Source organism: Onthophagus taurus, chromosome 10 (assembly GCF_036711975.1).
Source record: "Onthophagus taurus isolate NC chromosome 10, IU_Otau_3.0, whole genome shotgun sequence".
NCBI classification, from domain to species: domain Eukaryota; kingdom Metazoa; phylum Arthropoda; class Insecta; order Coleoptera; family Scarabaeidae; genus Onthophagus; species Onthophagus taurus.
Genome location: NC_091975.1, coordinates 4,748,296 through 4,774,691, shown reverse-complemented (window position 1 = coordinate 4,774,691; position 26,396 = coordinate 4,748,296). Strand labels below are relative to the sequence as shown.

Here is a 26,396-nt window from a genome sequence, read left to right as displayed (position 1 = left end):
AGCTTTGTGTCCGACCTCTTGTTGGAACAAAGCTATAATAATTGCAACAGGAACAATTAATTTAACAATAATAAAGGGTAAGTATGTAAATAAGGAATTGTTCAAGGGATGAATAAAACCTCCATTTATTTTTCTTTCATACAAATTTATTTAAGCACCGATTTTCATGCAAAAAAAAAACTGAAAATAATATTAATAAAGTCAAACAAAATCCTTAAACGTTCTCTTCGAATACTAAAAATGAATAAGAATTAGAATATATGCGCCTAACATATGCACACACACGCGTAATTTTATTTTATAAACAACAACTTTTTCGTTCTTAAATTTTTGTCGTTAATTAAAAGTAGAAAAGCCGCTAAGTAGCGCGGAGGATTCCACCTCGTTTTACAAAAAAGAAACGTACCTATACTTAGTTTTTTTATAATAATTATTATTATACGCTGATATAAAAGTGTAAAAATGATACAAAAAACGGACAGTTTTATTATTTTTACCCACATTTTACGATATTATTATTACAGTGTATAATATGTATGTGTTTATAAAAAAATGAGCCTTATTGAGTTCCTGACTTTTTTTTGATGGAATGAGAGGACATTCTTTTTGGTCTTTAAAAATGCGTAGGAGGTGTTTTAAAAGACTTTTTCTTTGCCATCTTAAGAACTCTTCTCTTGCTCGATCGTTTCCTTGCTTGGAAGAGGATTCTTTTCGCACGTTTCAGTATGTTTTAACTTTGACGTATCAAAATTTTCAATTCCAGAAATTAACTTTTGTTGTCCTTTTTCTTGTTCAATAACTGTTTATAAAAAAAAAATAGTTAAATTTTTATAATTATTGATGGAAAAATAAAAAAAATTTTAAGCAAAAAGCACATCTTAATATTTACCTTCAACATCAGGCAAAACAACCTTTTCTTGAGTATTAGCGTGCTTCATTGTTGATTTATCAAAGTGCTCAACACCACTTAAAATGTTTTGGTGCGTTTTTTCTTGTTGCATTACTAAACATGCAAGAGGCAAAACAAATAATGATCAAAACATGCAAAAAATACAATAATCATGCTATGAATGCAAAATCAAGTTTTACCTTCTTTATCGGGAAGAGGATTTTTCTCCAAAGTTTCTGTATGTTTCAATTTGCTAGCATCGAACCTTTCGATGCCTTCAATCAAAGCTTTTTCAGTCTTTTCAGCGGCAACGTCTAAACAAAAATTGTTTTTGTTAAATTATAATCTCAAAAAAGATTGATTTGAAATTAAAAATTAATAATTATTAGTACAACCTTATTAGTAAAAAAAAAATATATAAATAACTCAATACAACAACAAATTAGTTTTCTCTTCTCTAATTAGTTTAAATTCCAACATTTTTTAAATTTAAATTAACCGCGAATATATTAGATATTTATTAACGCCGTCAGATGGCGCGGTAAAGCGTATCAAAAATTCAAATTATGTTAACGGTTAATGTTCGCCGTTTCACATAGTTAATTGGTCGTATAAAAATGCAAGAAACCACCGAAGCATACAGGTTTTTTCTTTAAAATTCTTGTACCTTCGGGAGTCGGCAACACGATCTTTTCTTTAGTATTTGTCCGTTTTAGCGAGGAGCTATTGAAATTTTCAACGCCCGCTATCAAGGCGTTATGGGTCCGTTCTTGAGCTACATCTAATTTTATTTTATTTACATAAATCGATATATTTTTAAAGCGATTTAAAATAGTACAAAGTTAAAGTTCAGTTACCTTCAGCGGATGGAAGAATGATTTTTTCTTGGGTGTCCGCATTCTTTAAGTTGGCAGACTTGAAACCTTCAAGTTCACTTTTTAAATCGACGGCTACTTTTGGTAAGTCTTTAAGAGCTGGAGCTGGGCATGCCATCTAATAAAACAAAAATTCATTTTAACTCAATAAAAATTAATTATTAAATATTTAGAAAATTAAAAATAAATAATACCTATTTCAAGATTTGACGTGAAATGAATTTTGATTGATTAAAAAAATTTTTTTTATTTTTCGAGTTGGTACCATTTTGTTTTGACAGATAACCTTAATTCGTTTTTTTGTGAAGTTTTAAGAAATTTATTAACTCTATAATTAACGGAAATTGTAAGTAAACGCTTTTAAAATTCTTCGAATTTACGAACTATTTGTGTTATCATAACCGCCAAATATTTTTTTTAAGAATTTAAGGAATAAATCTTATCGTAAATTCTGCGCATTTCGTGATTAATACTCGCCTATAAATCGAATGAGATCACGTATATTATCTTTTCTATTTCAAATTGAAAATTAATATTTATTTCCTTATCAACTCGATTTTTAATAATTATTTTTTCTTTATGTATTTAATGAAAAACATTTTTGTTTGTCAATAATCCCAAACAATTTATTATCATCAAAGCGGTAATTATTAAAAATTAATCATTAATATTATTAATTAAACAAGCATAACAAAAATAATAACAAAATAGCGACATCTATCGATTTTAATTGTGACATGAAGTCACAAATGAAGTTAGACGCAATTGGTTTTATGTCAAATTTATTAATCTTTTTATGGATTTAATTAATTTACAAACATATTTAAGAATTATTTATAAACAAAATGAAATAATAATTCTTAATAAATCTTGTTATAGCTAACTTCACTTTGTGTTTGGTTTGTTATGATTTGTTTTCGGATAACATAACCTCAAAGTGACTTCACTAGAAAAAGAAACTAGCAAACTATCCTTGAATATGATCGGATTTTATATCAACGGGGATCTGAGTTGGAAAGAATATGTCAATACAATACTTAAGCCCTGTAAAGGAGGTATTAACCTAATTAAATCCTTGGTAAACTCGAATCCTATAATATTAAGTACTCTATATAGAGCTTTAATCAGATAGAGAATTGAATGTTTGTGATATAACTTTCAGGTAACGTGTTATGAAGCCTATAGAAGCCGATAGAAGAGAGAGAAAATTTGAATGAAGAAAATCTGAGAAATGTTGATTAAAAAAACATAACCTCAAACTGTCAAATAATATTCAAGCTGTACTTCATATCAAAGCGAATTTTGAAATAGAATTATTTATTTATAATTCTTTAAACATTCATCATTATTTGCTTGCGGCCGGAAATTCAATTTAATCAACATTTCATACAAACATTACATAAAAAGTCAATAGATAAGCACTTTATCAAGGCGTAATAACAAAAAAAAATTGTTCTCGTTTATATAAGCTTTTAAAATAACCTCGGTTTAAAATCATGAAAATACACGGAGGGAAAGTCACAGAAGTCTCCGTATTTTTTACGGTTAGAAACCATCCATATAAGGTATGTTTCGGCCATATGGTTTCAAATGACCTAATAAAACCCAACTGGTACATGTTCATCTTTTATAATTTATTAATAATTAGAAAACAAGTTTAAAACTAAATTATATCATTTTCCAGAAAGAAATTTTTACCAAGAAAAAGCTTTTCTTCGTTTTATCGTATTCCAACAGAAGGAATTTATATTGGCGAATACAAAGTAGGGGTTATTTTGTAAACAACTCGTGACCGTTTTTAATAAACAACCTCTCAAATGACACAGAAGTCGCCGAGCAAGCAAAGAGTTGAAATCGGCAAGAATCTGGTTAAAAAAACGTGAAATAATCTTGCTACCGAAGCATAAATTGATTAGAAAGACGCGTAGCAAAAAATTTGCAATTTAATATAACATTTAACATTTTTTTCAACCTAGTTTTAACACCTACGGTATCTTACAGCCCACCATATGTGCACCAGCTGCAAGGTTACTTCAAGAATAAGTGGGTTATTCTTCGCACAATTTTAGAGTTCATGGCCTCGTTTAGGTCAACTTAAATCATAAACGATCTTAATTTAAAAAAATTTGATTAAAATGTAATCACTAAAATACAGGATAAATTCTTAAAATACAAAGAATTTCGTTTGGGTTGGTCATTTTGGGTTACAGAAATAGAGGGATAAATTTAACTCTGCGTACGTGATGAGGAGGGGCGCCACCCTCACCCCAAAAATACAACGAAATTCCCCCAAATTAGATTCCCCTTCAACATGAATCGATTTTGCAAACTCGAGGCATCCGGGCGTAAAAGAAAAATTAAAAAAAAAACATTAACTGTACCCAGACGAATGAAATTAATTAGTGTCTAACAAATTTAAAGTAAATGAGCCTTTTTTTTTAAGAAGCTCCACATTAAAATTCAACCGATGTTGAATTAGTTATCGTACTTCCGGTGAGCAATATCCGGTTTGCTCTTTATATTTGTAAAATTTTTAAAGAAATTTTTATCTTTCTTTATACTTTGACGTTTCAAGAATGTTGAATTAATAAATTTAAAATTAACCGGTTATCAATAAATTTATTCAATTTGTTGTTATCCCAAAAAAGAAGATAATTTTATATTAACTTCAAAGTAAATTAATAATCGAGTAAAGAAAGAAACGCAAGATTATTTTTGAAGTTGTAAAAAAAGAAGTTGAAACCGCACCCAAACGTGGATGGATGCATCAATGGTCGCCCCAAAATGACGTTTCAACGATAAAAATCGATTGAAAATGTGAAATTTTAAAAAAAATTAACCCAAAAATTCGTAGAAAATAAAATCACTCACCTTTATAATATCTAATAGTTGAGGTAAAAAGTTAAAAAAATAGGATCTTTTGTTTGAAACCACGTCTCTACACGTCTGAGGCTGGATCTACAATGGTTGGGTTGTCGTTCTGTACGCATTGAAGACATACTCCGGGGTACGGGACGTTGATGGTGGGGCGCGGTGACTCATTGAGCTGCTTTATCAACGAATAAACCTTTTGTTTCAATATGTGCAATGTTGAAAAAAATTTATTTTAAACATTTATTTATTATAATAGATTCTATTATAATAAATAGAAATAGGTTCTAATAAATAGGTTCTATGTTCTATTAAATAGAACATAGAACCATTTTGTTTGTATTAAAACATATTTTCAATTATAATTTTTTTTAATCCGATTGATAAGTTATCGATAATCATCGATGGGATTTTTTGTTGACACATTAAATAAACAAATATGTTGTTTTAAAGTCTACGTTCTAAATATTTTTTTATAATATTTATATATTTTATATTATTTATATATTATAGTTTTACACTTGCACTGTCACTAGAACTACACAATATACATACATATAAGAGCACGATCATGACCTATACGGCTGACTAGACCTGACATGTCTAAGACAAAACGGATATTGGAAACAACAGAATGAAGATACTTCGCAGAATCACCGATAAAACTCTATGCGATAGAAAGTATTAACAATTGGACACATAAACGGAAGAAAGAATGGAACAAGATAGACTAGTGAAAAGGGCCAGTGATAAATCGTCGCTAGGTAAACGAAGTGTCAAAGCAAAAGATGGAACGATAATTTGCGCACAAAATATCATGGCGCTTATATATTTCCCACATCTCTTTCTTCAGCTTATCTCCTCTCATCTGTAGAAGTATCCTTTCCTCTTCCTTAAATTTTGCGCTGTATTGTTCTTTCCATGCCCTTCATATTTCTTTATTTGATGTTTTTAGATCGCGTTTTGATCTTTGATGTTCCTTATCTGTTTTCTTTGGAATCTATTGATGGTATTCCAGAATTGTTTCTGATTACCTGTGTCATCTTCTTCGATCTTTTTGCCAAATTTCTCCCAGGAAGCTGCCTTTGCTTTTTAGTTTGCTCGTTTCTTCTCCTGTACCTTTTCTTTTACTGCGTCGTTCCACCAACTTGTTCGTTTCTGATTATAATTAACGGTTTTCGTTCCACAGACTCCTCCGCCATTTTGATTATGGTTTGTTTTACCTTTTGCCATTTCACGTGTATGTTCAAGATCTATTCCCTCGTTGTTATAATGTAATTAGATTATCCGTTAATTCCTGTTTTTCGGTCTTCTCCAGCTCCTCGATCTTAAGTAGTGTGTGTTTTTGCAGGTTCATATCAACCCTTTTCAAGGGTTTTCAATTGAAATTAATCCATTAATTCGCTAAGCAGGTAAGTCAACTATTCCAGCTCCATACAATCTAATGTGTAGAGTGTATCCAGATCCTCTAATGGGAAGATCCTAGTTTGTACCTTCTTGGAATGTTTCAACATCCTTTTAATAGCCACCTAATTTGACAATATGAAGCAACAAGAAAATTTAGTGTATCTATTAAATAAAAGATGTCGCTGGAACATTTTTAAGAAAAATTATTTAATTAAATCAAAAACCTAAATTGCCAAATTTTAGTTAACCCAAAAATAATGAAAAAACGCTAAATATAACCTTTTAACCTAACAAATTTATAAATAAAAGTATTAATCGAATGTGATCATTGAACGCACGTGGGCGTTTATGACCTTTTCGTTTGACATTTGGTTAGTTAGAAGTGGATGTATATGAAGTTAGCTAGATACACCCGATACACCCTTAAAGAAATAGGTATGAGTGTGTGTAGATCTTTAAAATGCAGAATAGGTCCATCAATTTTAAACTCGGACCTTTCACAATTATACGCCGAAAGTCAACGTTTATTGGATAACGGCGCCGATTATCTACATTTAGATGTTATGGATGGCCACTTTGTACCTAACCTCACTTTTGGGCACCCGGTTGTTAAATGTCTTAGAAAAAAGTTAAAAAATACTTTCTTTGAAACGCATATGATGGTTTCAAATCCAGAGCAAGTAAGTTTTACTTTAATCGACCATTTTTAATAATAATTCAAATTTTTGTTGTTAAAGTGGATCGAACCTATGGCAGATGCTGGTGTTAATTTATATACATTCCATGTTGAACCTGTTCAAAATGATGTTTTAAAAATCTGCAGAAAAATAAAAGAATCTGGAATGCAAGTTGGTTTAGCTTTAAAGCCAGGAACAGGCATCGAAGCTGTTAGGCAATTCATCGATGCTGCAGATTTAATTTTGGTGATGACTGTTGAACCTGGATTTGGGGGTCAAAAATTTATGTCTGATATGATGCCTAAAGTGCAGTGGTTGAGACAAAATTATCCATTATTAGATATAGAAGTTGATGGAGGTGTTGGTTTAAATACAATTAATGCATGTGCAGAGGTAATAATGTAGGAAATAAAATCATTTTTAATAATCAATATACATTTTAGGCTGGTGCTAATATGATTGTATCAGGAACAGCTGTAACTGGAGCTCCGGACCAAAAATCTGTAATCGCAACATTGCGCGAAACTGTTGAAAGATCTATTCATAAGTGCAATGTTTAAAAATACTAACAAAAATATCTATTTTTTTATCATCTAAGATTAAAAGAAATAACAAAAAGGTTGAAAACAAGAAAACGAACTGTTGATATTTAGGATAAAAATTTATTACTTATTTTATTAATTTAATTTTTCTTTTTTTTACTACATTATGACTTTCCTTTTTTTTCTTACCGTCAATTATTAATCAAAAAAACATACTATAAAGGAAAGAAACAAAAAATAAATACAATGTACTCGAAATAATATGTAAATACCATGTATTAATAACGCATTTAATCGTTTTTAACAATTTTCTTTCTTCATTTATCGTTTCAAACGTTATTTTTATTAGAATTAAAATTTAATTTCCAAGTTATACCTCATTAAAGAGAATGAAGACTTCTTCCATTTGTTAAGTTTTAAAACAATTGTTAAAACGAATTTATGTAGTTTTAGATGAAAAATAAAATTATACAACAGGAAAGAGGTGATTGAGATAATTAATCAAACCTACTTAAATCTTTTATATTTTTATCACCCAATTTTTTTCGACCATCTATATTTAAATTTAATTTCGTTCTTAGCGATGTCAAAGTAATTAAAACGGCCTCTTCGGTACGAATCGTTCTTGATCCTTGATTTGGAATTGTATTCAAGTAATGATCAAATAATAAACTTGGATCGTCAATGTTAAGAACGTTATCGTTTTCTAAAGCGGCTTCCAAACCATTTAAACCACCAAAAACGATTAAAGCATGTTTGTACTTTGATGATTCAAATTCATCTATTGATGTTCCTTTATCTGATGTTCCTATTGTTAAATCATAACCTTCTTTATATGGACATTGTGAAAGTACTTGGGATAAAGAATTAGCTAATCGAACTTCGTACCCCCAATAAACACCGGTTTCTATTTTAGGAGTTTTTGGGGGAACTATTAAACCTTTTAATTTTTTACTTCCATCTTGTTTTAAAAGTTTAACTGTACATCGTATTCCAGGTGTTAATAATTTATCAATGTGGATATCTTGTAAAAGACCGATGTTTACTTGAGAACCACGACCTGATTTAACAGGTTTATTTGTTACAACTCCTTCTCTAAAAATAATATTTAAAATAACCTAATTAATTTAGAGAAAAAATCTAACCTGAACTCGAAAACATCATTTTGTCTTAAATGATGAGGTGCATCTAAGGGATTTAAAACCCCCGCATATTGTAAATCTTTATGAATTGGAAAGAAGAATTTTCTTAAATATTGAGGACATTCCAAGTATTGTAATATCCTTCCTAATTGAGCACAACATTTTCGTGTTGTTTTAAGTACACCATCGGAATCTTCTATTGTTGACTTTTTAGCTCCAACTTCATCACCATAGTCATCAAAAACAACAACTTCGTCCACTTGAAAAACGCAAGCAGCCCGGGCTATTTGTCCCGCAAGATACGTTCGAAGTTCAAGTGATTGCGCATTTTCCAAAATCGAACCAGGAATCGCTATACTTATGGTTGGAAGTTCTTTCGAAACCGATTCAATAACATCGTTTTGTTTTGATGATTTTATTTGTTCTTTTAATTGTTGTTTTTCGTATTTTTTAATTAGATTTTGCTCTTTCCATTTCTTTTTCTCCGCTTTGTGGGCCTTTATTTCTTTTAAACTACGTTTTTCAGCGTTTATAGGTGCCATGACTTTTTTTTTAATTTTGAGGTTATATTCTTTTACATAACCTCAAAAGTTTGAAATTGCAATTTGGGTTGCATAAGTTATGAAAAATATCCAACTATTAGTAACAGAATTCAAAGATGCATCAAGAATTATTAAACAAAATTGTTTTTGTTTGCGTGTATAATTTGCGTATTTATTTATTTATAAATAGCAAAAACCTTGAATACAGAAAATAATGTCACAGTTCAAAATTCTTGTATTCTTTAATCAATCTCAATAATATTTTCATTCCAAGGAAAATTGAATGTGCGCGAAGACTTTATTGAGATGTTAATGTTGATAAACCGTGGTTTAAGAAAAAAATTAATATAAATAACATGGGGGTTTTTAATTTTTTTGTGTAGTAATTATTAGGTTGGCAGCGATCAGCTGATTAGGATCTCTAGGGATTTAGTGAGGTTAGGGTTCTCAACGCCCGTTAATCTATTTTACGATTTATCAAGATTTAATTCGGTACTTATCGAATTTATGTATGTACGTATAAAACAAATATATTTAATTTAACCCACCTACCTGTTTACTTTTCTTTTCTCTTAATTGCATGGATCTTTCGGTTGTCAATGTAGGGCTGATCCCCCTTTGGGAAGAGTTGGTGGTGGTGACCTATTAAATAATTAAATACTAAAGTTAAGTGCAGAAAGTTAATTCGTAAACGCTACTTTTTGAGGTTAGATATACGCAAAAAAATTTACGTTGCTAAGCAACCAAGCAAGTTATTTACAAACAAAGATATTTTCAAATAATTTAACAAATTTAAATAGAAATATGATTCAAAATTTGTACTTACACGTTTGCTTTAATTGGTGGCTGAAGTTGGTGTAAGAAATGATTTAATTTAAATTTTTGGTAGTATGAAACACTAACCAAAAAATCCTAGTTTATCAACTTCACTTTACACTATTAAATACCATAAATTCACTTCAAAAACATATTAATTTACATTAAATATTACTAAAATTATTCAAACGTAGCTAGTAACAACAATGGTGTAATGGCGACAATTGTTTTAAAACACGCTCGCCAACCCCAAACCAGAAATTAAAAACACCAAGAGATGTCGCCACCTAATTTTGTGTTATAATAATTTTTAGCACTAATTTTGTTGTAATTATTGTTTAAAACTTTATGAATTCAATTAAATTTGGTTTTAGTTGGACTTGGATATCCTAATAAAACATAAATTATAGTTAATGTGGCGAATATTTTATTTTTAGGTAATTTAAACATAACCTATAAAAATTGATTTGTACCTTTTGAGGTTATGATTAGTTTAAAAATTAAAAAATCAAAAAGAAAATGTCAGCGTATTTAATATATTTATATGGATAAATTAGAATAAGTGGTACTAATATAACAAGTTGAAAGTAACTAATAGTTAAAATTTGAGCAAAAATAATATAGATACATATTGCAAAAGGGTGTATAATTAAACTAAGGGCGGAGGGGGAGAGGAAAAAGGTAAGACAAGAAGAAATAAAGGCAATTATTCTAAATATGCGATTTATAATAATAAACTAAACGAGAAAACAACGCTTCCCAACCACAAAAAAATTATTTTATAAAGAAAACAGGAAAGGACCGTTTTTATTTTAAAATTAAATTTTTTTGAGGTGTCTTTTGGCTCAGTCTACAAACACCGAATTCTATGTGAATAAAAACAATCCCTTTTTTTATTTTTTAATGTTTCGAATTTCTAAAATGATGTACAACTATAAACAGCAAAAATTTCGATTTAATTTTTTTGTTAATAATCGGAAAATCCGTTAATAGAAAAATTATAAAATCAATTCGTCATGATTTTATAATTTTTTTTTTATTTATCTTTGAAGATTTTCCTAAAAATTACACCTGAGAATGTACAATGTATATTTAATTGTTTTAATTTATTTTACGTAAAAGCGGAAACAATCTTAGTGAAAACTCGTTCAAAATTCCAATCACAGAGAAGATAAAAATTTAATGAAACTAAAAATAAAACAATTAAGAGACAGCTGAAAAGAAGCGATTAATTACAATGCTAATAACAAATAACGAAACTGTGTTTTGTTATTTTAATAATAAAAAAAAGAAAAAAGAAAACAATTTTAACCATAAAGCTGTTTTTTTTATTTTTTTTTCATTTTCATGTATCACAGCTTGCTGATTAAAAATTATTACCATTTATTTTAATGTTTTACAAGGTTAAAAATTAAATGTTGCTGAAATTAGAGTGAAACCAGCTCTTAATTCTCATTTTTTTTGTTTAATAACTTTTCTTACGCTATTTTATGTACACAACAAATGATAATTGTAATAATAATTACTGAGTGTTGATGAAAAAGATTTAATTTAATTTCATAACTTGATATGTCAAATAAATTTCTAAAAATCAGTATTAAATTTGTAACGTTTAAAATGTTAACTAAAATATGTCAAAAGATGGCGTGGAAATGACACTACAATATATTTTAATTCTTTTCATCAGCACTCACAAATAAGAGCAAATGACAAAAATATTAAAAACAAAATACACTTCTTTTCCATTTCAACACAGCAGCAGCTACACCACATTATTAATAAATCACTCTCAAAAAAGTCCTTCCTTTTCGCTTTTGCAATGTCTTATAAGTTTTATCTGGATTCATTTTTAGCTTGGAAAAGGAAGTGTTGGGGAGAGGGGAAACAAAATATATAATCTATATGAGGATTCTGATTAAAGATTTTTTGAAGGGGGAAGATTATACACACTTTTTCTTTTTAGTAGTTTTCGCGTAGCGTCTCTTATTACACACTAATTAATAAACCGTATCATTGAACGAATATGTATATGTGTATGTATATATTATCATCAAGAAAACGAAAAAAAAAGAAAAGAAATAATAATAATAATAATAATGTAGATTTTTTCACACACCCACAGCATCAGCAGCAGCGCACCGTCGAGAGCGTCCCACTATTTTATTCCGATTTTTTTCTGTTTCAATCTTTATTTATTTATCTAGAAAAACCGATTTTCATTATTTTATTAAGTCGTCATATTAAATCTCTTTGTATTCCAGCAAATCAGATATTAATCTAAATATTTACTCGGTTTTTTCTGTTTTGGCGAATTATTAATCTCTTAAATCGTACTTTTTATTTATCATAATAGTTTTTTTGTTTGTTTGTTTTAATTCATTATTATTATCATCGTTTTATTTTTTTTGTTTGTTTTTATTTTGTTGGTTTTGCGTTTTTAAAACGGTAATATTTTTAAAAAGGTTAAGGGGTTATTATTTTTTTTTATATTATTTTATTCAGGTCACTCTGCGGGAGGATGATGATGGCACTTTCGCAGTGGCGGGCTTCATATTTTCTGAATTTTCTCACCCACCACCACTGGGTTGTTACGTCTAATCTCTTGTGCACCCATTTCCCGATAGTTGAACGAACAGTCGTGCTTGTCGCTGTATCGATGCACTGCACAAAACAATCCTCCACAACGACATTCAAAACCTATAAAATAAAATAAATTAATTCAAAAGTTAGGTTAAATTAATAAATTTAATTATGTCAAAATTTTAGCTATAAAAGCAACTCTGGTCGTGGAAAACGAGGATGATCTCTAGCAGAGACTCGACCAGAAACATCCAAAACAAAAAGAATGCTAGAAAATACAAAACTGAAAATACTGCGTAGAATAGTTGGGAAAACATTGATGGACAGAGAAAGAAGTGAGACAACATCAGACAGACTTGCAGGATGCACAACATCAATGCTTGAGTATTGGACAGAAAGAAGAAATGGAATGAGCACATCGAATGACAGAAAATCGAATTGTGAAAATAACAAGGGACAAATCACCATCAGGACGAAAAAGCATTAGAAGACCTAAGTTTATTTGATGAAATCATATCAAAGATGATGAAAATGACCATAAATTGATTCAAAATCACATACAGTATGCAAAATCCGTATTTGAACGCCCTGCAAAATATTAGAAAATCACAAATTACCCAAGAATGGTCAAGAATTTCAAATATTTTTGATGATTTATTTCACTTAGAAGAGTAAAAGCAAAACTGGATGTCTTGGTTATCCATACAGTTCGACAACCGAACGGTAAAGGACATTTTAATCACAGTTGACAGCAAAAACAGCACAAACTTTAATAATAACTAAGAAAATTATACATTTGGAATAACACTAATACTTTGCTGAATGTCTATTTGCTTAACAGCAGCATTTAGACAATTCAGCATCGATTCCGCTAGTTTAGTGATTAACTGAGGTGGTATTTAGTCCATTCTGTCTTTCAATTTCTTCTTAAATATTGATAATAGGACTAAGATCTGGGCTTTGTGATGGTGTTTTGATGAACAGTTGTACACTGTCCTGTTGAAAGATAAAATCTCGTAAATTTCTTCTTGAAAGGTTCGATCGATTTACATTTCGTAGTGCCTTATTAACTTCACCTATCTTTTTACGATTTCAAGCAAAAGTTGGATTTTGCATACTGTATTTGAAATTTTGATTAATTCTAAACGATTCTAAATAGTAAAAGAGTTATATTTACCTGTAAGGCCAACCTTCTTACGACAGGTAGCACATCGATTTTTCTTTTTCTTAGCATCCTTATCGCCGTCTTTATCTCCATTATCGGAACTATTACCACCCGTAGCATCCAAACTGGTTGCTACGCCCGAAGCGGCACCATCTTCTATCGTCTGTAATCAAAAATTCTCTTCAAACACAAAAAAAAAACTTTAAAACGCACCAACATTTTCGTTAAAAATGTGCTTGTTAAAAACATCTTTTTCATTAACAACATTATCATAGTTTTCGTCTTCGTCGTAATCGTCATCGTCATCGCAATCGTCGTCACCAACAAATTTTTTCGCGTCGATTTTTTCTTCGTTTTCATTTCGTTCGTCGTCGTCGTCGTTTTCTTCGCGGCGCCGTTTCAAACCGCGTTTTTCTGCATTTTCGACGGACGACGACGGATCTTCCTTTTTATTATCACATTTCTGATCGTCAATCGGTATGCGGCTCTGTGACATACTCTGGGAATTTGCTCGGGACCGGCTCCGAAACTGTCATTTTTGAATGACAACATCATTCAAATCAAATCATAATTGTTACACCCTTGATTCTTTTTTAACAAACAATGAAATAATTATTTGTCAATACTACCAACCCAAAAAAATTAATAATATAGACGTTCAAAATATGAGTTAGGTTATGTAACAATATGAAAATTTGATTAAAATTTATCGATTTTAAAGTTGTTTTGTTCTGTTTTAATCATGTTGGTTTTTTTTGTATACTTACATCATCGTTAGATGAATCTGATGACGTTGGCGTGCTACTAACTGAAATTGAGGTCTGTAGGCAGGGTACTGTAGGTTGTGCCGTCGTCGTTTCCATAAGGCTGGATAACGATTGGGCGTTGTTGACTGAAGAAACAGGACTTGGAGCTGAAACTGGCGGTTGTTGTTTCTTTTTGAGTGCCTCCTGGAATCCAATTCAAACCAAATCTTAAATTATTAATAATAACCAACAATAAAAAACAAATTAGACAAAAACACTTTACTTTTCTCCGTTTATTTATCGTTATTTTTTTTATTAACTTACTTTATAACATAATGAACATAACCCATCAGTAGCTGGGCTGCCATAAAATCCACACCCTGACCTGCACAATGCCTGCATGGGATTTGATTCCCGTTCCATTTTTTAAATTAAAATTCTATTTTGTATTTGTAACTAAAGAACGAATCCGAATTGATCGGTTGTCAACTAATTCTTATTTTCTTGTATGAGATAATAACAAAAATTAACCAATACGTAAATATTGCACCGATTCTCTTTTTGATTAAGTCTTTATTAAATTGTTTCTTGTTTCGTAAGGTTTTTAGTTGAAAAGAAGGCCTCTTGAAGCTACTTTTTCGTCAAGCGGAAATAAACACCTAAAAATAAAAGGAAAAGAAGCATTAATATAATTAAATAGAAAAAACAATAATCAGTTTTAGTTGCGCCATCTAATGGATTTGACTCAAAATAAAAAATGTAAATGTCATTTTGCACATATTTTATAGAAATCTAACCATTATTAATTTAATAAATCAATTGAAAAGACAAAAATTAGATATAACTTAGTAAAATTAAAATTCATCTAATAGAAAGTGTATTCGAAACACCCGTTAAAGTGTAAGTATTAATTTAAAACCGCTTATATTTCATTGGAGACACTTTCGCCCGTCTCATTTTGAACTTTAAAATCCGGACCAAACGGTGAAAGCAAGTTCTAACTGTAAATAAATCTATAACTCTATCTGATAACTTATAGCCATCAATTTAAAATGTTTATAAATAAAAATATTATCGCATACAAAAAGATTATGTTTATTCCACGTAGATAATAAATTCAAGGTCACTTTAACAATCGTTTCTAACCTCAATTCTGTTTCCAAAACTTCAAACTTGTTTTATTTTTTCTGTCTATTAATAATCCGTTCTTTCTTCAATCCTTTCTTATTTTAATAAAAAAACTTAATAGATACCGTGCCAGTTGTGGTTATGCGATTTAATTGATTCTTGTTGAATTCTTTTAGTTTGGTTCAGCTGTTACTCATTTCGATTAATTTTGATGGGAAGAATGAAGAAGAAAAGCGCTGTATAAATCCATATTCTGAATTAATACTTTCTGTAAGTGAAGTTAAAGAAGTTTATTTCTCTCAGAGAATTGAAAAGATTAAGGAAATAAAACTAGCAGGGGATTTGGCAGAATTGGTAATTAATGTTCTGTTTTAGAGTGTACTAAGAAGCCAAAACTTGAGTCCGATAAAAAGAATCAAATGTGCTCTATTACTGCATATGCGTCGTTTGCAGAAGATCATCTACACAAAGGAGGCTCTGCATAACCAATAACTTTAGGGATAATGTATTTGCGTTCAATCAAAAGTAATTAAGTTTGTAGTATAACAACACTCACGGACAGGTCGTAACAACAAAAAGCTGATTATGCAGCTCTCAAACAAAATTGAAATTATTTTGTCCATGCTGGAAACTTCAAAAAAAAATCAGTAATTGCGTATTCCAAATATTTGCAGATCCAATTGTGATTCTATCAAGTCAAGTTAGATGATCAAATGTTCTAGAGTGATGATTCCTCCCACTTACTTGGGCAACAATACCTTTTTTTTCCTGCACGACTTTATGAGATGGAGATACATCATGACTGCATACTCTACTAAAGTTGTATTAGTGTCTAGATGACTTGACATGAGATTCAACAACTGGACAACTGAAGAAAGAAATTGTGGCTCTTATTGTAGTGGTATCCAAATAATTCTGGGCTAATTGTAAACAAAATAATTCAGTAAATCAATTGTTAAATGCATTAAAAAGTGACTATTTAAAAAACAAGATACGGGTCAACGTGTAGAATTGCAAGACTAATACGTTAGCTCTAAGAATGCTTTATCAGTTAGTAACTATTTGTTTAGTCTACTAACCATAACCCACATATAATATTTATATTATTATAATAAAAAAAACTCTAACTCACGCGTAGTATGTAACAATCCCTAAGCAGAAACCTATAAAGACTTAGGTTTAATATTAAATGAGAAATATGGGAGAAAAAAATAAATACAAGAAAACGATTCTTTTCGTATCATAAATTAGAAGAACTCGGCGCCAGGATTATATGTAGTGCATTGAACCCTTCGCAAAAGAGACCCCAGAGAAGTCTCCTCTTCTCAAGAGTATTGAATGAACACTTTAACTCTTTACGAGGAGAAGGATTAGAACGAGAGTATACACTTCTTCCTTCGTCGTCGTCGGTTGACGTTTGTACACCTGCTGTTGAAGACAGGTGCGTTCCGGAGTCCGCGTCTGTTGTTAAAGGGATTATTTACGTTCATGGGGGAACGACAGCAAACCAGGAAGAAGAAAAGAACCGGAAATTAAACTCGAGGAAATTCAAATTAACGAGAATATTTTAAACATTTTTCCTACTTCTTCATCTTTGGAATGTCGAAAGAGGGATTGTCCGGAATGTTAAGATTGCGAAGGTCTTTTTTACAAAAATTTTAAATGAACTTGCTGGAAATTGATAAAAATAAATTGAAGGTCGTTTTAGTTTAACCCAGATTAAATCGTGTATCCGAAAAGGTGAACGGAACAACGAAAGAGAGACGACCGAAGAGAAAGAGAAGTTCTTCTCGTCGCGTAAAAAGATAAAGAACCCGCGAGGCACTCCGCGCTAACGGTACAATGGCCGAAAAAGAGGAACGTACGGACAATGGCCGGTTCGTTCTTAGCAAAACTGGTTTTTATTTATATTTTTTATTCTTTTTAAGAGGGCTTTGCCTTTCCTTTCCATTCCACTCCATTCCATTTCATACCCAATTCGGTTGTTGTTCCTGAATGGGGTGGCCCCCACGTAATATGTTGGAGACGACGTCGAATAACGACGAATTCATCTTGTGGGAAACGTAATGTAATCTTCAAAAAGTGATCATATCATCGGGAAGTTCACTATTTTGCCTTGAATGTGGTTTGTTGTTTACTCGTTTTGTGGTTTTGATTTTATTAATTCCAAAACCGCTGTGATTAAATTGTTATATACAATTTTAAAAAAATACTTTCGTTTTTTTATTGATCGATTTGAAATGAAAATTCTAAAAAAATGAGAGTGGTGGAAAGTAGAAAGCAAATAAACAAATTTGAAACGAATAAATCGCGTTAATATGAAGTCTAATGTACTCGTTGTAATAATACAGCAATAAATTATTTAAAAAGTGTAAATGTAAAGTAGAAAAGAATGTTTTCGCGATTAAGTTGTAATTCCCCGGCACCGTTATATAACGCGTAACCGACGAAAAACGTCGTCGAAATGCGCGAAATGTAGGTCACAACAGGCGGTTGCACTTCGCACGACCCACTTTCCTGTCCCGTTCTTTCTATTCTCTTTTCCGTTCTCTCCGCGGCAAAGATACCTATACGAAGAAGAAGAAAAGGAGGCAGCTCTCCGCGTCGACCTGTCCTTGTTGAGGTGACATTACACTTTCTACGTCGAGACGTCCTATCGTCATTAAAAAAAATTAGTAAACACTCACATTAAATTGTTTAAAAATTGCGACATTTAATCCCCCGTACTTAAATGTAACATTATCAGGTGAAGCCCCTGTAATTTTATAAGAAACCTTGCAAATTAACCTGAAAATAAAAAAATAAAAATAAACCCAACCATATGTTCTTGATTTCTTTTTTAAGAATGAATCATCTGTATACACCGGGCGATTTATTTTTAAATAACATTTGTTATCCTCCCAGACCAGGAATAAAACAACGATTTCGTAACGATGTTTCGTGTGCCCTTATGCACTTTGTCGTCGCCCAACAACCGTTGTTGTCACGATGTAGTCCACGATATAGTTTTGGTTGCTGTGTGAAGCGCACGTGCGACCTCGTTTTTCAAATAGTTACGATTATATCGTTTATAAATATTTTTTTTTCTTTTAACTCTCATCATTGCAATCACAATTATCACTCTCATCTAAAACCGTCAAAATATACAGTGAATTTCACTTAAAATGTAATAAACATGTAAATGTAGTATACAAAAATATATTTCCATGGAAATCAGGGCGTACTTATTTATTTTGTTCCATATAAAATGCAACATGTTTGAATGATTCTAGTTCTAATGTTAGTTGTAGTGACAGGGGTAGGTAGCGCTAGTTAATAGAAGATATCACTATGTTGCATATCTTTATTGAATTAAAACTGGAACTAACACTAGCACTATCACTAGAACTAATACAAGAGCTACAACTAGAATCATTCGGGTTTAGCCGTCTTGAGAGACGTGCGGTTAAACCCGCATGTTTCTAGTTGTAAGTCTAATGCTAGTTCTAGTTTTAATTGTTATTCAACGTTAGATTGTGATATATTTTATGTGGGACAGTGCCAGTGCATAGCAGTTTCGTAACTATGATTACTGCATTCATATATTGCGAATTATATGAAATTCCCCGTCAAAATATATCACCGCGACCATAAAGAAAAAAAAAAGATTTTTATTAACAACGTCATCACTCCATAAACAACGATTAAACATGGCAAAACCCAGCTCCATAACTTCGAGTGTATTTGTAGGTGTGATTTCGCAATAAACATCGTCGGATCAAACGAGGTCATCATGACGTCATTGACGTCGTCGTTGCTGCCGTTGTTTCCACGACCTTGCGACCACAATAAGTGACAACTTTCAACAAAACACATTTTCTAATGACGTAGAGATGACGTCACGGCACGCTCGCGCTCGCTCAACCGGAAGTAGGAAATAAGACGTCGCGCGCGCGGTCAAAAATTTCATTCATTCCGAGAGTGAATCATATGGTTTTACAACCAACTCGGATTTTACTACCCGGGGGTTATAAATAGAAATTAGAAATCTTCAACAACCTTCGTTGTAATCGACTTTTGAAACTTAAAACGATTCAAAAATAATTGAATCAATGATAAACAAAACACAAATATTTTTGTTTTAAATACGTCATTCTAAGAAACGAGAGACAATCAGGACACGTCACGCACGAATTTAACAAGGAAAGTTACGATGACTCATTTAATTTTAGTCATCTCTTTATCACTAAAGCCGGACGAAAGCTTTTTTTAAAAAAATAATAGCAAAAAAACGTAATTTTTACTTGTTTACCACGCGTTCGCCTTTCATACGCACAGAAAAATCAAGTTGGCATCGGCACGTGTAGATGCACGTCACTAAAGTTCTCCCTCCCCACCCATTTTAACATTACATTGTATTCACTAAGAAATAGAAATTTTCATTTTTAATGGAAATTATAAATTTCTTTTTGAGAAAATAAAATTTTATTTATCGGACCGTAGAATATAGCGATAACGAGAGACACACACGCTAATTACTTGCGTCACAACCAAAGCAGTTGGCCTTCTCCGTAACGAGCCTCGCACACACAGAGAGAACAAAGCGGCATAAGGCACTTAAAGGAATAAAAAACGATCGTAAAAATCGTTCGGGATATAGTAATCGTCAACGATGTCTGGGACTTACGTGGATTCTAACCTAAAAGCTGTCACTTTCCATTCGATAACAACAACGTGATCCCGTTTTCGATTAATTCCATATGCACAAAACGATGAGATCACTAACAATAAACCCACATAAAGTACGTATCGGAATAAATGTAAACTTGATTTGTATTAAATCAATTTTTTTTTTTATCGCGATTATTTGGAGAAGTGAAAAAAAATATAAGTCTAATACAAAAAGGAAAGTATTAAAACGCGACGGAAATAGTACGAAACGTTGAAGTGAACTGGTGAAGTTCGGTCCCGGTTCGTGGGAGCACGGTGACTAGGCACGTTATTAATGCGCATGTCCGCAATGGACGGAAGTGGACGACGAAGTTATTCGAAGTTTACCGAACGATTCGATGAAGGCGTCACGATCTTTTCTTGGAAACGATTTCGATAATTAGCAAAATTTCGCTTTGTGTTGCACGATTTATTACCATTTCTTATTAACTATCAATTACCTTTTAATTACTAAAATTTTTTTTTTTAAGTTCCCATTTTAGTTATCTTCCCAATCATTAATTATGATAAGCATTTTTAAACGGATTATTCTAATTTAAATATATTAATTAAATATATTATATCAAATTTAATAAAAAAAAATTCAAAAAACAAATTAACATCATCTAAAAACAGTACGCATAAAGTTACAGATAAAGAGATTTCGAGTGAACGGAGCGTTAACCTCCGTTTCACGTTATATTTAGAGTTGAAAAAAAGTAACGGAGGACCATGAACCACACCGAGGGTCCGGATAGGTAAAGTGGTTTCTGCGTTTAGCACAGGTGCTATTTTCGGGTTCCTTCAACAGATAAAAGAGGCACCATCTTTTGTCTAACAAACAGGTAAAACGGATAACAATAAAAATGGTAAAAGAAACTTGATTTTTTATAAAGTAACAAAAACATAATATATATAAATAAATATATATAAATGAATAAAGACTTTTTTGTATGTTTCTTCTTATTAGGTAGCAAAACAAACACAAAAAAGTTCATGATATACGACCCTCAATTTTAATGATACATTTCTTGTGACCTATCTTGTATTCAATGTGATTTTCTTTTCTTATCGACTTATATGTAAGATTTCGTAGTAATCGTGTCTTCTGTCAGCTGTATCTTGTCTTCTGCTAGCATAATCTAGTCTTCTGCAAGCAGTATCTTGTTTAATGTCTCTCTTATCCTCTATTAGCAGCGTCGAATCTTCCATTAACGGTTTTTAGGCCTCTGCTAGCAATATCTTGTCTTCTAACAGCAGTATTTTATCTCCTGATAGCAGTATTTCGTCTTTTGCCAACTAAATCTAGTCTTCTGCAAGCAGTATCTTGTTTAATGTCTCTCTTATCTTCTATTAGCAGTATCGAATCTTCCATTTACGGTTTTTAGTCCTCTACTAGCAATATTTTGTCTTCTAACAGCAGTATATTGTCTTCTGATAGCAGTATCTCGTCTTCCTCTAACAGTATTTTGTCTTCTGCCAGCAAAATCTAGTTTTCTGCAAGTAATATCTTGTTTAATGTCTCTCATATCCTCTATTAGCAGTGTCGAATCTTCCATTAACGGTTTTTAGTCCGCCGATGGCAATATCAGCAGTATTTTGTCTTCTGATAGCAGTATCTCGTCTTCTTCCAAGAGTGTTTTGTCTTTTACTGCCAAAATCTAGTCCTTTGCAAGCAGTATCGTATCTTCGAACAGTATCTAGTAGTCCTCTGCCAAAAGAACTAGTCGTCGTCAAACACTATATAGCCTTTCATTAGAAGTACCTACCTAGCGCTCAGCAGCAATGTCTAGTCTTCTGCTAACAGAAACCATATTTAATCATTAAAATACTATCTATGTATTATTTTCAATACATTATTCGTTATCGCGAAATTAATCGATTTGAAAGTTTCACTCTCATTTTGCATATATAAATTGATAATAAAAAAATCTATATTTTTAATACAAAATCAATTTCTTAACCAAACTACTTCACATCTATTAACATAAATACAGCCACGTGTTACATTTCAGCCTGTGGACCCTTTTTTTAACCCTCGATTGAGGGGGTTAAAGTTTGAAGAAGAGGTTACTGACCGAGTAAACGTCTGGGGGCCGGGTAGACGCCGCCAAAAGCGTCTACCACCACCAAACACCAGTCAACGTCCTCGACGACGGTCGACGAAAACGGGGTTCAAACCCCTCCCCCGAAATATAACTCGAACGACCTTGTAGCACCAAATTTCAGCGTCGCCACCACCCCACCAGCTTGAAACGGTGACGAAATGAAAACGTCGGTGACGGTGGTGGGTCGTGGAAGAAAGAAAGGTCAGACCCAAAGATCGCGAGATCTGGTTTCAAAATCAGGAAGAAAGAATGAGATTCAAGGACTTTCAAGCTCGGAGAACAGTAAAGATACAAAGAGAGACTGCGCAAGGTCGAATCTCCCCCCCGAAACTCATATAATAACTCTTGGTGAATTGCAATGTGAAATAGAGATCGCTTTGTTGACGAGAAACAAAGAAAATATATGTTTTTTAGCGATTCGATTGGAATCAAGGAACAAAATTGATTTTGGTTGTTGATTTTAATAAAGTTGTTGACGAGCGCGCATAGTTAAAGCAAAACGCCGCATGTTGTTTTAGTACTACATCGAGACGCAGACGAGGTCAAAGACTGTCTACGACGTCGTTTAGATTTTTGCGAATTTCCTCGACGCACGTTTAAATTTGTCTTAAAAAATTTAAACAAAGACTTTTATTAACTTAAATAATATACCGTAAAATAAAACAAAATCAAAACATAATTGTTAAAAAAATAACAAATTTGGCAACAACAAACTTAGAATAAACAGAAATGTTATTCATATTTGGACAAAGAAAACAAAGGCTTTGTTGTGTCAACTAAGGAAAACAAGAAAAGGACCACAAAAAGGATAACGCACCCAACCCGCGTTGTTATTTGCGTTTATCGAGAAGGTTCATCGACTGATTTTCCTCGAAACATCATCAAAACAATAAACAATAAAACGATCATTTCATTTTAATACTCTAAAAAATAAATTAATATAGAATTTTTCTTATAATTGTTTATCGCGCTATTGAACTTGTCCGTTTAATAAGATAAACGACCTTATCAAATCCGGGCCAGTAACAAGTAAAATCATGCATTTTCAACAAACTGGAATTTTGAAATTTTTATAATCCTTATCTGAAGCACACCTCGAGTATCTTTTTTCTTTTATTAAAAAAACTGTAACGGGTGCGTGAAAAGTGGGTCACGAGTACACGGAATCGAAAACGTTACGCAACCCGCTGAGAGCACCACGTTTTCCCCGCAAATTTCCACATTGTCCGTGAATCGAACGAAACGATCACGTGTCGTTGCGAAACGTTTACCAATAAAAAGACACGTGTCGTCAGATAAATTTTATCGCGATAAAAATGATAATTTGTAACTTACCATCCCCGCCGATCAAATTTGAAGTAAGGATTTCTTTTTAGTGATAAACAAGGAATTGGTTTCGGAGTCCCTTGTTGTGGCGTCGCGACGCCTCTTTTATTTATAAGACGACGTCGATGCCGACACGTGTGTTTAAATACTTTGGGATTGTTGATGAGGTACGCGCACTTTAACGTACGTTTTGGACGCGGACGGTGATTACACGAACACAGCAACACCTGAAATTAAAGGAAAAAGTATGTTTATGACGTTTCTCAATGTCTAGCCAAAATTTATAATTTCTAATCTTACAAAAAATAAATTAACTTAAAATTAAAAAGGAAACATTAAAACCGTTCTTAATACTCTGATTGTTTAATTTTTAAATGAATGAGTAATCCAATTGATAAAATCATGATCATTTGTAGAAGAAAACATTATGCGCGGAAATAAAATATTAGGAGGTTATTAGAAGGAAATATGTACAAAAGTAAGACATAGAAGAGCAATGTCGGACACGAAAATAATACATTTTACTCATTTGCTGAAGAAAACATGATAAGCATAAGCAAAATATTGTTTGCTAAAGCAATTTATCTCGTGCAAAACGAAATATCGTGCTCGGAACGAAGGTATTATTTATAGTACCTTCGTAGGTATTATCTATTGGTAAAAACAAAATATCGGACGAATCATGATCTTTTATAGAAGAAAACATTAATTAAAAGCAGAAGCAAATTGTTATAGAAAGATACAAGATTGTTTGCTGAAGTAAAATATCTTGAGCAAAACGAAACAGCACTCTAAAGCAAAGAGGCAAATCAATAGCGGGGGTACAAGAAAATATTATGAGCAGAAACAAATCAACACATGTGGAAACAAAATATTATTGTTAGACGCAATGCGACAGCGGATGAAAAAAAATATACGCAAAAGCAAATCATCAGGCGTTCAAGCAAAATATTGGTTGTAACAATATAATAATCATTTTCAGAAAAAAACATTACAAACAGAAGAAAAAATTTGTTTCTACGGATAAATACTTGTCGATGTCAAAGTGGTAATATCAGAAAATTGTACGTTGGATTCGCTGCCTGCTATGGGCGACATTATCTGCAAAATTGAAGCCATAAATTCGTATTGGTTTGGGCAAGATCGAAACCATGACGCTAAATGTGAATAGGTACAATGAATACATCGTATACTGTCGAATGCCAAGAAGCAAATAGAAAAATGTGTCGTATTTTAATTAGGAATGTGTACAGAATCATCTTGACATGGATTAGAAAGCATGTTGCCTATAAAAATAATGAGCAAAGAAAGAAAGGTTGCCATGGAGAGGGTAAGGAGAAATATTGGCCATGGATGTGTTAACAAGATTATTACACAGCAATCCCAACAAGTACATATGCTAGATGCCACCTTGTAATACAGTCCTTCTACTATTGTAGAAGAATTATCTTCCATTTATATTGCCTATTTTTAAATGTTCGTGTGTTAGCTGTAGCATGATATGAACAAAAGGTCAAATTTCAGAATCTAACCTAAAAAATAACTAGGAACTTAACCCAACTTTTTGTTAAATTTGATTTTTATGAAATCATTTCCAAATGAAACTATAATTATCAATGTAAATATCCTAAAATGAACAAAATCTTATCAAGATTTTATAAAAATGTACCTAATTTTTGTCGAAATCAAAAATAAATTAGATAATCGGTTTTACACAAATCGTGATTAACGATTTGATTAAAATTAAGTATGAATTAGTCTTAATTAAGATTAAATAATTAACAACGTAACGTTACATCAATCTAAAATTAATAAATTCTTAGAATTATTAGTCATTAAAGATTATTTAATTATAAAGCATCTTTGTTTGATTATTTTTAGATTGTTTCCATCTAATGTGTATTGGATTACTCATACATTAAAAAAATAACTTAATCATAATTATCTTTCTTTACAATTTATATTAAATTTTCTTCAATTTTGGTTATTTTGAATCCAACTTTCGGTTTGAAGCCCCGCTTTTACTTAATAAAATTAATTTATTTATTCACCAAACTAAAAAGAAACAAATATAAACATAGTAATAAATAATCTCCAACAACACAAATCATTAATTATTTGCAAATCGAAATGATGCGGGTATAATTTCGTAGAAAACCTTAACATAACCTCTTTCTACTACAACAAAAAAAGTAACTCTTATCGTTTAAGTGTATAAAGGTTATTATTGTTTGTGTTTATGAAAAATTATAGTAGGGTTAAGAAACGTTCTTGTTAAAAAGAAGTCACTCACCCAAGTGCCGCAACAATCACTTTGGCACATTGCACAAATCGTAATGAACGGGGTGGTTCATTTTTACGGGATCGTTTTATTTATTGGCGAACAACAACAAAAAAATTCTGCACGAAAAAAAAACTTACGTCAATTTGCGATGTCACTACTCGTATTCAAAAAAAAACAATTACCAAAATGACAACAATTCAAAAAACAATCATCCCACACGACTTGATTTAGCAAGACCAACAAGTTCAATGTCTTAAAATAAATAAATTTTCATATTTATTAATGGTTATTTATGAAAATTCAGTAAAATATTTCGTCGAAATGCAAAAGAAAATGGCGTCAAGAGTATTGAACTAGACGTAAAATTTACTACTTAAAAGTAATCTTATTAAAATCTAATTCCTACACAAATCCGTAAAAAATTAAATTTTAATTTCAAAAATATTACTTACAACGAGAAAAGACCGAAAAACTTGTAACAATTTTATTAAACCCAAAGTAATGTGCACAACACCGTCATCGACTGGCACGAAACAATTGACTGAAATTCTCGGCAAACTACACGTCACGTGACTGACAATTCTCGTTTATGATTGGTCGATACGCCTG

At 31.5% G+C, this 26,396-nt stretch overlaps 4 protein-coding genes and 1 long non-coding RNA gene across 16 annotated transcripts; 2 read left to right on the top strand and 3 right to left on the bottom strand.

Moving 5' to 3' along the window:
• Positions 1-124: 124 nt before the first annotated feature.
• On the bottom strand, positions 125-9,587 carry LOC111428387 (thymosin beta cib). 7 transcript variants are annotated; one of them, XM_071199149.1, is made up of 6 exons: positions 9,498-9,587; positions 4,636-4,810; positions 1,747-1,882; positions 1,090-1,203; positions 890-1,003; positions 125-799 (listed from the first exon to the last, which is right to left on the bottom strand). In XM_071199149.1, the coding sequence occupies exons 3-6, from the start codon at positions 1,880-1,882 to the stop codon at positions 660-662; spliced, it is 504 nt and encodes a 167-aa protein (XP_071055250.1). In that variant the 5' UTR covers positions 4,636-4,810; positions 9,498-9,587; the 3' UTR covers positions 125-659. The 7 variants fall into 7 exon arrangements, with proteins under 7 accessions (XP_071055250.1, XP_071055248.1, XP_022919648.1 ...); XM_071199147.1 differs by lacking the exon at positions 4,636-4,810 and adding an exon at positions 1,557-1,670 and having other exon boundaries at positions 9,498-9,573; XM_023063880.2 differs by lacking the exon at positions 9,498-9,587 and adding an exon at positions 1,557-1,670 and having other exon boundaries at positions 4,636-4,750.
• LOC111428385 (ribulose-phosphate 3-epimerase) lies at positions 6,232-7,742 on the top strand. The gene is made up of 3 exons (XM_023063879.2): positions 6,232-6,722; positions 6,780-7,112; positions 7,163-7,742. The coding sequence occupies exons 1-3, from the start codon at positions 6,429-6,431 to the stop codon at positions 7,277-7,279; spliced, it is 744 nt and encodes a 247-aa protein (XP_022919647.1). The 5' UTR covers positions 6,232-6,428; the 3' UTR covers positions 7,280-7,742.
• Positions 7,362-8,995, bottom strand: LOC111428383 (putative methyltransferase C9orf114 homolog). The gene is made up of 2 exons (XM_023063876.2): positions 8,407-8,995; positions 7,362-8,356 (listed from the first exon to the last, which is right to left on the bottom strand). Exons 1-2 carry the CDS (start codon positions 8,943-8,945, stop codon positions 7,759-7,761), a joined length of 1,137 nt encoding a protein of 378 aa, XP_022919644.1. The 5' UTR covers positions 8,946-8,995; the 3' UTR covers positions 7,362-7,758.
• LOC111428353 (uncharacterized) lies at positions 9,160-18,580 on the top strand. Of its 2 annotated transcripts, none has more exons than XR_011641551.1 (3): positions 9,160-9,454; positions 15,557-15,650; positions 15,756-18,580. It is a non-coding gene; the product is annotated as an uncharacterized lncRNA (long non-coding RNA). The 2 variants fall into 2 exon arrangements; XR_011641550.1 differs by having other exon boundaries at positions 9,160-9,458.
• LOC111428352 (doctor no) lies at positions 10,284-26,357 on the bottom strand. Of its 5 annotated transcripts, none has more exons than XM_023063839.2 (6): positions 26,240-26,357; positions 23,513-23,730; positions 14,577-14,911; positions 14,274-14,456; positions 13,519-13,669; positions 10,284-12,458 (listed from the first exon to the last, which is right to left on the bottom strand). In XM_023063839.2, exons 3-6 carry the CDS (start codon positions 14,673-14,675, stop codon positions 12,310-12,312), a joined length of 582 nt encoding a protein of 193 aa, XP_022919607.1. In that variant the 5' UTR covers positions 14,676-14,911; positions 23,513-23,730; positions 26,240-26,357; the 3' UTR covers positions 10,284-12,309. The 5 variants fall into 5 exon arrangements, with proteins under 5 accessions (XP_022919607.1, XP_022919608.1, XP_022919606.1 ...); XM_023063840.2 differs by lacking the exon at positions 26,240-26,357 and adding an exon at positions 25,797-25,948; XM_023063838.2 differs by lacking the exons at positions 23,513-23,730; positions 26,240-26,357 and adding an exon at positions 20,047-20,422.
• Positions 26,358-26,396: the final 39 nt, after the last annotated feature.